This window comes from Phalacrocorax carbo, chromosome 3 (assembly GCF_963921805.1).
Source record: "Phalacrocorax carbo chromosome 3, bPhaCar2.1, whole genome shotgun sequence".
In the NCBI taxonomy this organism is placed as follows: domain Eukaryota; kingdom Metazoa; phylum Chordata; class Aves; order Suliformes; family Phalacrocoracidae; genus Phalacrocorax; species Phalacrocorax carbo.
In genome coordinates this window covers 65,406,295-65,420,245 of record NC_087515.1, presented here as the reverse complement: position 1 = coordinate 65,420,245, position 13,951 = coordinate 65,406,295, and the positions used below count along the sequence as shown (strand labels likewise).

At 40.4% G+C, this 13,951-nt stretch overlaps 1 protein-coding gene across 6 annotated transcripts in view; it reads right to left on the bottom strand.

The window, feature by feature from the left end:
* Window positions 1-13,951, bottom strand: part of MAP7 (microtubule associated protein 7) — a 122,042-nt gene that overhangs the window by 99,378 nt on the left and 8,713 nt on the right. For 2 of the 6 annotated variants that reach the window (XM_064447203.1, XM_064447202.1), the window contains exon 1: window positions 8,619-8,766. The exons of 3 other annotated variants lie outside the window; for them this stretch is intronic. In XM_064447203.1, the coding sequence (XP_064303273.1) occupies window positions 8,619-8,751 (133 nt within the window). In that variant the 5' untranslated portion in view covers window positions 8,752-8,766. Of the gene's footprint in view, window positions 1-8,618; window positions 8,770-13,951 lie in introns of those variants that run through there. One more of the 6 variants, XM_064447207.1, reaches the window with a different exon arrangement.

The following is a 13,951-nucleotide window of genomic DNA, read 5'->3' as shown; positions in this document are numbered from 1 at the left end:
CCTGGCACTTTGCAGTTGTGGCCTGAGGTTGGGTAGACTAGGTTAAATGATTCCATAATGTGGCTTAAAAAACACAAATCAATTCTGAAGAGACTTTTGATAATAATACAAAACTCTTGAGATTCTTTCACTTAGAACTCTTAATTCTCAAATACGAGAAAAACAGGTTCTCCAGTTTTAAAGTACAGATTGAATTTAACAAAGGGCGGGGGAAGCACAAAACATACTCTGAGTAGCTGAGTAAGCAAAGAATGTGCACATGTGAGTTTGTACAGGAAGAAAAATGACATATTACCACTGATTCAGCTGAGCCCAGTAATGAGCAGAGCTCCATCATCACTTGCTCGTGGCCAGAAGCAACACTAGGCCAGTGCTCATTAATTTCTCTGGGATTCAATACAACCACCAAAAGGTTTTCTCTTAAAAACAAAGCGAGAATTCTATGTACCTGGATACAAAAGCGACTTTGAACGAGTGAACGGGTACAGCAGTTTCTGAGCAATCTTGTAAACAGCAGCAAGAGTGCCAAGACTCTTAACAACACAATCACAAAAACATCAGGGAATCTAACTGCAACATAACTCTTTTAAAAATACGTGCTTAGCTATTGCCTCATTTGTCCGCTGCAAAATAAAACATGGTACTACCCAGACATGTGTAATGTGGTACAGATAGGACATAGAGGTCCATTTCGTCTTGCTGTCATCTTATTTCAATGGCATGTTTCTGTATAACCCCCTTGAAAGTGTATGTCCTGGTTTCAGCTGGGGTAGAGTTAAATTTCTTCGTAGTAGCTAGTATGAGACTATGTTTTGGATTTATGCTGGAAACAGCGGTGATAATGTGGAGATGTTTTAGTTGTTGCTAAGTAGCACTTACACTGGTCAAGGACTTTTTCAGCTCCCCATGCTCTGCCGGGTGCACGAGAAGCTGGGAGGGGACACAGCCAGGACAGCTGACCCAAACTGACCAACGGGATATTCCATACCATATGACGTCATGCTCAGTGTATAAAGCTGGGGGAAGGAGGAGGAATGGGGGGACATTTGGAGTAATGGCGTTTGTCTCCCCAAGTAACCATTACGTGTGATGGAGCCCTGCTTTCCTGGAGATGGCTGAACACCTGCCTGCCCATGGGAAGTAGTGAATTAATTCCTTGCTTTGTTTTGCTTCAGCACGCAGCTTTTGGTTTACCTATTAAACTGTCTCTATCTCAAACCATGAGTTACCTCACTTTTACTCTTCCGATTCTCTCCCCCATCCCAATAGGGGGGAGTGAGCGAGCGGCTGCGTGGTGCTTGGTTGCTGACTGGGGCTAAACCACAACAGTGTACTATTTGCATGTTTTCAGGAAAAAACAGAAGACTGCAACAAGGCCTCAGAGAATTCAATCATACTTGGACAAATCTACCACTTTCCAGGTTTCTCCCTCTGTCTTAAGAGATTACCATAATCCTACGCTCCTTTTACACATATTTTCCCTACAGTTGGAATCGTATTCCCAGTTCAAGGTTTTTAAAGCCATTGCTTTTACAGTGGTAACAGTGAATAAAGAAGAAACTCCACTGTTTGCTATCAATATTTCATGAGTGGTGTTTATTATATAAAGCTTTCTTGAGAATTATCTAAATTAAATTGACCTCCAGTCTTTTTGCAACTTTTTGCAACTTCAACAAGCATTCTGTCCTGCAAGTGCAGTAACCAAATACTGCACCTTGTTCTTGTATGGACAGCTCTGATCAATACATTATCATTAATATCTTGGTTTAAATAACTTTTTGTTTGCTTACAAAATTCAAATCTTACAAAATCAATTACAAAATTAAAAATCAATTAAAAATCAATTACAAAATTCAATCTTTTCCCTAATTAGGATTATCCTCAGTTCACATGAAAAGTTAACCTGAATTCCTTTTAATAAATCCCTTAAACTTTAAAGATTTTGTTGTACTTTTTTTGACTTCTGCCATCCAAATACTCAATATCAAGCACGTTCCCTGAGCACATGAATAGATCACAGGCTGTTTTCCACCCCCCACTCCTCCCCAAAACCAGTTGACAAAAAGACATGTATACAGTCATCCAGAATCAGGAGTGGATGCTGCTTCTTATAGAGCGAAGCTAGAAGTGTAAAATGATTCTTACCCAGCATAGATAAGCTCTCAGTAATCCCAGCACACACTTCAATGAACAGACTGTGTTACAACACAAGCCAAGTCCTCAAACCTGGGACTTTCACTCTGAAGGCCAGATGGACTGAACAAATCAGATTTGGTCCGTTGGTCTGCAGACATATTCCCTGTTATCCCTGAGACTTCCAGCACAGTCTCTTCGCTTTATTGCAAATAAACTACTTGTCATTAGGATCTGTTTGTCTTGATTACAAATAACTTGGTTCATGCTACCCAGCACCTACAGCTATGAACAGTGAAATCCTACAAAGAAGACAGCTTTGTAGTAGCTTCCTAAAGAAATGCAACTTCCTTCTGCACTCCCAACAGCTGCAAATTAGATAATGAATACAGGTTTTGGTTGTTGTTTTTTTTTAAAGAATATACCTCCCAGATACTTAGAGTTGTTTTTAAATAAACGTCCAGAAAAAAATCACAGATACTTTTGTACCCTTCATCTGGCCTTGGCTAGCAGAAAGAAAAAGCATAGAGAAACATTAGCAGAACTCACTGGAAGGTACAGGATGACAAACCACATTGTCCAGGTCCTCAGCCCTGCCTCTTTACACAACCAGCATTGTAATGAGAATTGGTGCCTTTCATTCCTTCCACCCACTCCTTCCCCTAACTTTGTCTCAAAAGCAGATGGGCAAGATAAGGCTACCAACTGTCATGAAAACCTCCAACACTTGATTTCGGTAAGCCAGTTCACCAGCCTTTAAGAGCTGCTCACTGTTCTGTCCCAACCAAACTGCAGGTCAGCCTACTGGCTAGTGCTAAGAGGCCCCACTGGGAGAACCACCATCCCAGGCAGTTTTGCTGGTTTAAAGTGTGGTGGAAGCCAAAGACCAAGCTGTCATTCTAGATCCAGCCTGAGGCACAGACTACCCAGCGTGGGATAAGATTACACTTCCACACCCCATGCCGTACCTGTTTTGTAGGTATACAGTTTCAGTTTCCAGGACTATCAGTTTAATGCCCCTGAAGATGCCACATTTCCTTTTCAGGTATCTTAAGTATGTGTTTGGGTATAGACACAAAGCAACAAAACAATGGAATTAAAAGCTTGCCAATCTGAGTTTAACAAGGAATATATATTTCCCCAATGAATACAGAACACTGAGACTAAGCACATAAACAGCCATGTTAGATAGCCCTCATCCCTCTGGATGAACAAAGCTTACATCCCAAATGCGCATTACCAAAAACATTTCCCATACACAACAGCAGCAAAATCTGCCGGTAAGCAGAGACATCACTGCCATGCACCAAAGGACTGGAAAAAGGCCTTCTCTTGTTTGTTTTCAAGTTGACAAAGAATCAGTGTTGCTGTTCAGAGACCTAAAGCACATATGTCTAGCCTTGTGTTAGCAGCAACACTCATTCAGCAGACTCCCTTGATCAGTTTTAAATAAGCAGGCAGGTGAAGGATTCCATTGGTAGTCTTCTCATTCATTTGCCATAAATCTCAAAGTAGCCATTTTAGTTATTAATTATTCAAATGTATAGCCAAAAATATGAGCATTACTTTCTATGCTCTTCAAAGGATAATTTTAGAAACACAACATTATCAATAGTCTGAGGTGTTCCCCCCTCCAAGAGGAAGGAGAGGAAGCATCACTTAAAAATGTCATACAATTGAGTAAGAGTTAAGACTACATCCAAAATGCACACAATCAACAGGGCAGAGGAGGGAAATTAATTTCTTGTGCATGAATTCAAAGAATGGGGAGGGCAAAGTTCACACAAGCAGGATGGACCTTTAATTAAACACTAAGCTACCAGGACATCTTTGTGATTTATATAAAAGAAGCATATTCACACACTATCTTCAGTCACAGAAACAATATTTGATTTACAAAACAAGCTTTAAGGGAACATTGAAGCTGTTGAGCGTGTGGTTCTGTGCCTGTTTTGTCTGGTTTCTTCATGGATATAATTGTAGAACTGCTGGAAAGCTGGTGACTGAACCAAAACGCAATTGAAGTGCAAAATAAGCCTCTGCAAACCTCTACAAATTGTATTTGAAGAGTGAACTATGTAGCAAAATTCTTGTATGTTATAACAGGGAGGAGAATAGAGACTTAATAGTAAAAAAGGCAATTCTAAGTAATATTTGTTTGCACTGTTCTACGATGCAACAGCTGGACCTCTAGACCCTGCAATAGCAGGTGCTATACACACACGTAACAAAAATGCAAGCCTTGTCCCAAAGAGCTTGTAACACAGTCCTTGCCACAGTAGCACACTTGGGATGTAAATATGTAGCCTAAATAAGACACATGGCATATATTTCATGCACGACTACACATCCTAAATTTTGAAAGGGAAATAGATTTTAAAAAGCACATTGTTTCATATGGAGACTTAGAATGGCCGCAAAAGTGAAGCTTTTGCAGCCATATATCCAGATCTTTCAGGAAACAGTGTTTATGAAATAATTAACACTGGGTGAAAAGTGTGCTCTGAATGCCAAGACTGCATTCAGAAGGATAGTTCTAGCAATTGAAAATGCAAGTGCCAATATCAAGCTGTCAAAAATGTCCCTTTGGAAACACTTGTCTATTACTTTACTGTGAACTGATTTCTAAGGCTGCTTAACAGAACAAAACCAGGTATGCTAGCCAGATTGCTTTTTTTTGGTAGGTGCTGATCCCAGTAGGAAGGTCATCCTTGATTCACATTCAGACCTCAACCAGCAAACAGTAACTAGGATTTATTACCTGGAAACCTTCTGGATAGTCACAAGGATGTGTAACTACCACATAGCTTAGATACCTGTGCCAATTCTCAGTGCTCTCATTTTACAAACAAGACATGAATTTTACTGCCATTATCATTCAACGATGAACACACCTCTTTAAAGAATCAGGCTGAGACACTACATTTGCATTTCCTAAAGTGTCACTTTGTAGATCTCCACTCATTCATGCACTTGAGCTCACTAATTTAAGTTTCAAGCTTGTTTGGTTGAACTACTATTTTGGCAAAATGATGAAAGCAATAAAACTTGAGCAAAACCCCCCAAAACCAAAACCCACCCCCCCCCCCCCATTCCTCCCAAGCTAAAGGAAACTGTCAAACCCATTAGAACAAATGGAAAAACACCAAATCCAAAACAAGGAACCAAACCATATGAATGTCTATGAGATGAGACTCATTACCTGGTATGAGCATTATCTGTGAAATCCACCAACAGTTTTGAGGACTTCCAAGGAACACATTGAGCAGAAGAACGATTAGTTCCCTACTAAAAATACCAAGGGTATACCCCCACCCTGCCAATACACCCACCCAATTGTGACCAGCAATTTCAGCCAGCATTCCTGTCAAACCTAACAGATTATTAAAAACATCTTAACAGACACAGGCTCATACGAAATTCACATCCAGGCTTGCAGAAAATTCTCAGGCATAGACTGAACAAATAAATTCTCCTACTTTTCTAACTACCAGTTAGGGAATTGATATACAGAGGCAAGTAGTGACTTTATTCAGAATCCAGAAGTCAACTGCTGCCCCATTCCATCCTCCTAAAACATGCATTTAGCTGTAAGGGAGGAAGGGAGGAGGGTGGGGGAAGGGTGGAGAGGAGGAAAGGAAGTGATAGTATTTGGTGAAGAAGCAATGAACACAATTCATATAAAAGGAAAGGAAGTATCAGGAGCACATGGCTACAAAGATCACTGCCAGATTAAAGAAATCCTTGACAAAGGTTCCAGTTCATTATTTGTTTACATTGGAGGAATACACTCATTGCCTACCAGAATTCTCAGATTACCATACAGACAGCCAAAGACAAGAAAAGAAATTGCTGATATCAAAAAATCAATTCACAGAAAAATCTCACAAATGTTAGCCACTTCATGATCCCTGTTGATTGCATAACAATCCAGGGGATTTAGATACAGACACCTATCACACACAGTGCATTTGTGGGTGCCAATATGCATTGCCAAACTGCACCAGCCACTTACAGACTCTCCATAGCACACAGAAGAGCTAATAAAACATTGTGCCTGCTGTGCAGCGCATTCCACGCACATCATCATTTGCCCAGATGACAAAAACAATTCTGCTACAAACTCTAATGCTTAGTAAGCCATAGTATTCTGAGAAGACCTGAACTACCAAAATTACTATTATTTTAAAACTTGTGATGACATTCGAATATCCTTAATGGAGGAACAAGCTGGTTTATTACTTTAGAGTACCAGAACCATTAAAGAACCCTTGGGTTTTGAACTGCTGTACAAAGACAGGTCCAGCATGGTTATAGAAACTGCAGGTGAAGATGACACATAGACCCCCCTCCCATACAGATGACACTTGCCTTAGCATGGGCTAGAGCAGGAGGAAAGGAAAAACAGAAAAGTGTCAGCAGCTGCAGATGCTTGCTGAGCAAACAGGACAGGTAAAAAAACAAACCTGAAGATGAAGCAAGCACTGTAAAATAGCAGCAGAACAACAAACTCTAAAGGCTTGAGAAAGCCTCACATGGGTCCATCACACATCTCATGCTTCTGCTCACAGCCACGCTGGAGTAACCTTGCTTGGTACTGGGTAGGGAAGGGAGACCACCACGCTGAATACACATATTCCCCATGATCAGGAATTCCAGCTCTAACCCACCTAACCACTGACAATGCATTCAAATGAACAGAAAGGTAAATAACTCTGTCCATCAGCATGTGAATGGTGTTCTAGAGACACTGTGAGCCATTTTAAGTATACTTAAGTATACGAGTATACTTCCAAAACATTTTGTACAGCCTCCTATGCTATTTCTCACTAGGAGCATTCAAGGTAAGTGACAAATTTATTATATTAAAACCACATACACTTGTTAGTTTGTGCTCCCATTCATGTTTGTCTACTTACATTTCACCACAGCAAGAGAAAAAAGGAATAATCAAAACTGGAACCTCAGTTACAATAAGAGAGGCAAAGGATAAGCACATCTGTGTAACTGCTGCAAGCAGAAAACACTAAGTCAACAAAACTTTTACCCTGGGAAACTATCAGTGCATTGAACAAAAACAGGAAAACTATTGATTCTTAGCTTTGTGGACTGTTGACTCTGGAAGTCACCCAGTGGGTAATAAAGGAAAGTAATATGCTTCTTAAAACATTAAAAATTCAATAACCTCACAGTAGAGTTTGTATCCCCATTTTATACTAACAGTTTCAAATACCCAGAAAAGCAAGTAACTATATACACAACACCCTAACACATTAGGCACATTAACAATGACTAGTGATATATATTCTATCATGGTGCTCAGATGTGTTACATTCTTTACTATTCTGAGAAAAAAAAGTACATACAGCAAACCCCAAAAAATCCTGGGTTCTGAATTTTTTTCTAACAGCTACAAAGCCACCCTTTTCCTTCATGAAAAAGAAAATAACCAGTTAGCTGCAAATGATTTGGCTCCAATAAATATACATACTATAAATTTGCTATTTAAATGCTTGCTAACCTCTCCTGTTACATGGTAGAACAGTAACATCTGAAATTTGAAACAAAGTCTTGAGGCTACAAACATTTGTTTTGTAAACAAAAAATCCGGTACAATTTTTCTGCCCAAATAAGACTACAAAAAGGAGTACTTATATAAATGGAATCACTTGATGACAAAAAAAGAATGAAAATTCTAATGATCAAACTTAAAATTCCAGTCACAATTGTAAGGTGAAAGATCCCTCCGAGACCAACAGAATTTAAACACTAGGATCCATGTGGAAAACATTAGTTACATGATACAAGATAGACAGTGCCTACACAGGCTTGACAGACCTTTCTTCTAAATCAACAGCCATCAGCATCCCTCTGCCACCACTACTCACCTACATTAAGCACTAAGTATTTTTCTGTAGCAGTTACAATTTGTTTGCGGGGTTTTTTTTTGGTCTTATCAAAGTCTGACTTATCAAAGTCCGCATATTTGAACAATGTGTATTTTTCTACTCTGCAAAAGGCACACTGACCCTTATGCACCGGAATGGAAGTATAGCTAATTTTACATTGCCTTTGGCAAAGCTGTCTTCTATAACAGGCTGGTATTCCATTCTCCAAGCCTACGATCACTTTTTTTTAAAACAGGTATTTATCCAGACTGTGCACAGAAATCAAATAAAACACAGAAATTCACTGCTGTATTTCTGATGTAGCACCCTTATACCTACTGGAAAAAATGGGGTTAAGAACTAAAAAGTATTTTTTTCTTCTTCATATCCCAAGCAGTTGATTGCATAACAATCCAGGGGATTTAGATACAGACACCTATCACACACAGTGCATTTGTGGGTGCCAATATGCATTGCCAAACTGCACCAGCCACTTACAGACTCTCCATAGCACACAGAAGAGCTAATAAAACATTGTGCCTGCTGTGCAGCGCATTCCACGCACAGCCCTGATCGTGCTGCAGAACCGCGACATACCTTTCAGTCTTTTGGAATTCCCATTCTTTTGCTGCTCATCCTCTTCGTTAATGGTGAATAAACCCAGTGGATTTGGCCTGGCACTTGTCTTCTTCAATCTTTCTTGTCGGAGGGCAGTAGTTGAGCCAGGCATGTTGCTGCTGCCTCTTGCTTATTAAAAAAAAGTAAGAAACTGCAGCCCCTGCTTAGCAGCTAGCTGCAACACTGCCTGTTCATTTGAGCACCTGTAATAGATCCCCTCTGGATAAGCAGTATGCAAACAGCTGACAAATACCAATGTCCACTGGGCAGCGAAACGTTTGCAGTCTTTCCCCACCTTCAAGAAAAGCCCTAATTAAAGGCACATTGGTTTGGATGCTGCTCGTCACTCTCTTAACCCGTTCAAAATCAGATCCCAGCTCACAGCTCCGGGTTCCTTGCTGCAGCACCTTTTTCCCTGCAATCCTCTCCCAGCTACAGCACACTAAAATATTCAACACACAACGCAAGAGGAGAAAATATGATACGCTGCTGTTAACAGTTGCCCTGACAACACTGACACATCCTAATCAAAGGGGGTCTATGAGTGTTGTCTCCTCAGCTGCAGCAAGCTGGCCTCGGGAACGCTGTCTCCTACACGCTTGCGGAGAGCTGGAAGCACCTCGGTAGCAGGGGCTGCTCCTTCCTCCTCGCAGGGCGGCGGGAGGATGGAACTGTGCTTGCACAAGCAGATGAGCACTGAGTGAAACGCAGCCTGGAAGGCTCCAGGCACAAACTTGCATTTTGCCAGCTGCTCTGTTTATTCACACTTAGAAATTTTAGCTGAATCTAAACTAAAACAATGAGGGCGAGTCTTCTTCCATATATGCATATGTTGGGTCCCCGTCCCCCGCCCCCGAACTTACTTTCCTATGCAGTGCATACCTTTTGCATTAGGAATGCATACACCCACAATTACAGGCAGGTGTTGGAACATTCTTTTCCACATGTGAAAAACTCAAAAATCAGGATTTCTAGCTTGTACAGACAACATAGGGCAACAATAACACTTTTGGCGTGAATATTCTGTACCACACCATTAGTTTTACAGCACCAACCATTAACATTCACTTTGCAAAATGAACAAAATATATAAAGCCTGGGTGGTTTTAATTAATTGGATTTCCTTCATATGCTGGCATTCTGGCTTTTCTTTAGCCGTTTATGGCAGCACTTGCTCACAACTTTTGCAATCTGCATATTTCATCCTTCACGTCTCCAAGTGCCACTATGCAACATGCTGGATGTTTTACCTGTGAGACCTTAATCTTCATCTACTTTCATCTCTTCAGTTCAATGTGTGCTCACCACTTCAAAACACTACTCAAGAAAAACTGCAAGCTAGAACATCCCTATAGTGTTAAAATTATAGGATTTTTCTGCACTTCAGACTTCTTTTTAAGAGAAACTTGATGTAACATGATCACCCACCGCAAGGTGCACATACACGAGTTGACAAGTGACTCATATTGAAAACAGATGTATATTATCACCTCAACAACATGGGTAACAACTGTGAAGAAGGGACACAGTTTATGACAGACGCGATGGTATGTATCACAGTGGCCTGGGATACTCTTTACAGAGGAGTCCTGGATGGTGCTCAGCTGGCAGGACAGCTCTGGTCTCACACACCTCAGGCTCATCAGCCAGGAACCCAGTGGGTGCAGTCAAACACAGCACCACCTGAAGGCTCAGCTGGACCATTCTTCCTTCTTCTCCAGCATGGGTACCAAACACCCAACCAGAACACAAGTATTCTGCAGGAGGGCACCAGTTCTGAACCAAGCCCACAGCCCACCTCTGGTACGTATTTCCTCCTGGCTACATCCTGCTACTTGCCTACACCTTGGACTCTCTGGGCGTACACGGAAGCTATACACAATTGACATTTGTCTACAGTTAAAGACGCTTTGTACTAAAGGGCGTGAACAGAGAAGAGTAATAAAAAAGCTCTAACACAAGCTGTTCTTCAGCTCAGCAATTTGCCTTCTAGGGTTTATACAGGCTACTAGTTCGTCACGTGAAAGAAAGAGCTCCATTCCTCAAATCCCATCCGTTTAATGCCTACCACAAATACTACGTAACAGTACATATGTAGCCACAAAAAGAGGACAGTAGTTAGTACCATGAATACTTTTCATACATGCCCAAGACCATTGCCAACAGAACAAAGTAACAGAAAACAACAGTTACATAGCAGCTTAGTTAAATATCACCCCACTCCCTTTCATTGTTTTAAGTCACTAAGAAAGGATTCCTGCCCTTTTAAACATTCTGCTCAATCACCTTTAATTGCTAAACTACTTAAATAAGCATGTTAAAACATACAAGAAGTATCTAACACAAAAATACACCTGACTGGAGGTGCTTCCAAAGGGGCTTTCAAGCTTACAGGTATAACTGTTTCAGCATCTCTATTTCTCTATTATCTGAGGAGTCATGGAGAACAGCTACAAGATTGAGAATGCCTTCCTTGGTCTGCACCTGTGAGAGTGACTTGCTCCAAGTACAAAATGTAGTAATGACTAAGTTTAATGCTTCAGGGGCCGGTGAAGATGGATTTGGGCTGACACATAGGCAACTGAGGCACTGGAGCACATTTCTTTCTGTTTACTTACTAATGCAGAGGTGCATTCTGACAGAGGAAAACGATCAACAGCACATTCAGCTTATGCAGCATGATTTTATTTCAAGGCCCCCTTGGTTAAAAGCTATGGCAGCCCACAACATGTTTCCAAATGCCTAATAAAATGGCACCCTAGCTACCTGCAACCTATTACAAATAAAAGACACCTATTACAATAGGAGAGGGTGTGTGAGTTTAGGTACTTGGGGTTTTTTTGTAAAAAAAAAACCAACTTCCTAACAACACCACTAAACACGCATAAAAAGGTACCAATGCTGCATAAAGCCAGACTGTACTGACAAATCCCCTTCCTCCCTCCATTCCTTTAGGACGGAAAAAAGAAAATCCTGAGGTATCCCTAGCAGGAAAGCTTTGCTTATTTCAGCCTTGTCTCAGCTATGTGAGAGCTTCTATATGAAAACTGAGATGAAAGCAATGCTCCCTTGACAGAAGAGTGGTGGATAACTTTAGTAGCAAGGCTATTAAATTCTTTAACAAAAATAACTGATTACACAGCCCTGATTAGGGATTCCCCACCCCCCACCCCCCATTAGTCATACTGTGTACCAACACAATCGCAACTGAGCTCTTACTGATGGGGTGAGACTTTCTCAAGAGACAACTGTGTATCTTGAGGACACTGGGTAACTTTTGGTTTCTCCTTTTTACAACACTTTGAAACTCATTGTCAGCTAAACCACTACACTTAAAACACACCCACTTTCACCCACTGGATTCTATAGGTATAATTACCTGCACAATACATTATCTGATATGCAACAGTTAAACAGCAGTTTGAACAAAGACTATTAGGATAATTATATTGTGATCTGGGAAATATAAATATTTATAACAACATGCTAATTGATGTTTCTGCTTTAACACCAGATATCAAAGCGTGATATCTCTACCTTTGAAATGAAGAGCAAGTTGAAGCCAGTCACCATGACACCTATGTGCAGTCTCTATGGGTAATCTGATAGTTTTCAATGGCTAAACTCTAGATTTGCTATCTTCTTTCATTCCCAGGATTGTTTCAGTCCCTGTAAACTATCCAAACACTACATGAAGCTCATTACTGTGATTTAGAGAATGAGTTGCACATGGTAAGTTCATGTTCTACACCCACTGCCTTGTGAAGCAGTCTGCCAGTCTGAAATTACTGAAGTGTACCTTTCTGCTCTTTCATAGGGCAGAGGGAAGTCAAAAGGCAGTATTCAACACAAGTTAGCTAACTATCAGAAAGGGAAAACCTTGTGAAGACAATTTGTATCTTTCACAAGATTTGGCAGGCTGTGATAACTAGGACTGCATATGTTTTCAATAAAAAATAAGCAAACAAAAAAACCCCAATAAAACCAAAACCCCCTTGATGTAACACTACCTGGAAGCCATCTTGTATCATTGGGCATGTCAGGTTACATTATAGAAAATGAAGCCAACTGATTTCAAGATCATATGCTATTGCAAAAGAGGCAAAAGAAATTTATAGATAAATTGCCTATGAAAAACCCTGCAAACAGAAGCACTCATAAGACACTGCTCAATCACAACATAGGGGTTTTTCATCCCACTCCATGAGACACCCATTGTATGTTCATTAAGCTATATTTTATAGGAGTTTCATGCCTTCCTCCTGCTATTTTCTTAGCATAAGAGCAGCTAAAATACTGTTTCAGAAGAACACCATACCCAAAGAGTAAGCAATCACTGACAGGGTTTGACAGAGGAACTTCCCCCACACTCCACCCCCCCCTCCAAAAAAGAAAAACACCAAAAAGCAAAAAAAAAACCCCAACCAACCCCTCAACACTTCCAGCTCTAAAAAGCTCTCAATCTTAACACATACAAAAATATACTGTCTGCCATTACCGTGAAACCCAGATATGACCATCCATTGAGTAGACCACTAGTTAATTTCCAGACTCTGGCCTCCCCTTCCTACTCACTGCCAGCCAGAGAGATTAAAAAAAAAAAAAGATCAAGGCACAGATGCATCAAGATAATTTCAGAAGCCAGGGCCACCTACTCACCACTGCTCTTCTTTCTGACACTTAAATGCTCTGAACCCTGAGGTAAGTTATAACCTCTAGCCTCAGTTTCTCCAGTTATAAGATGGAAGAAAATGTTCTGAAGAATTCTTCTTCTGAAAGAACTTGTTGATTCTTATAAAATACTTTTCTCTTTTCAAATACATTGTATGACTTTATTTTTATAAGTGCTACTCAGCAACTGTTTAACTACTGAAGCAAAAAAGAGAGGAAAAGTTTGGACTGTGAAAACCATGAGCTGAACAGAGAAGTCATGTATATGCTTTAGCACTTACAGAGCATTAACCACAATCCTTTCCTTATCCTGTTCTTCAGTTTTATCCAAAACTGCTAACAGCTGAAGATTTTTTTCTTGTAGGGGACAAAAAAACACACAACCAAAAAACCCCAAACCAAAAACCCCCAAAACACAGCCACAAAGTTGTGACATGTCTGGGTGATGCTATTTGTAAAGCAAATGAAACACTTCTGCTCTTGGATGCTGATCCAAGAGCTTTTAACATAAAAGGAAAGATTCCCCTCAAGTTAAGTGCATTTTATGTCAAGAATTAGATCAAGCCAACACGTTATTTTACCATAGGCTCCTTTCCCAATTGCCAATATTTCATTCTTTCTGATTTCTTAGCACTGTAAGG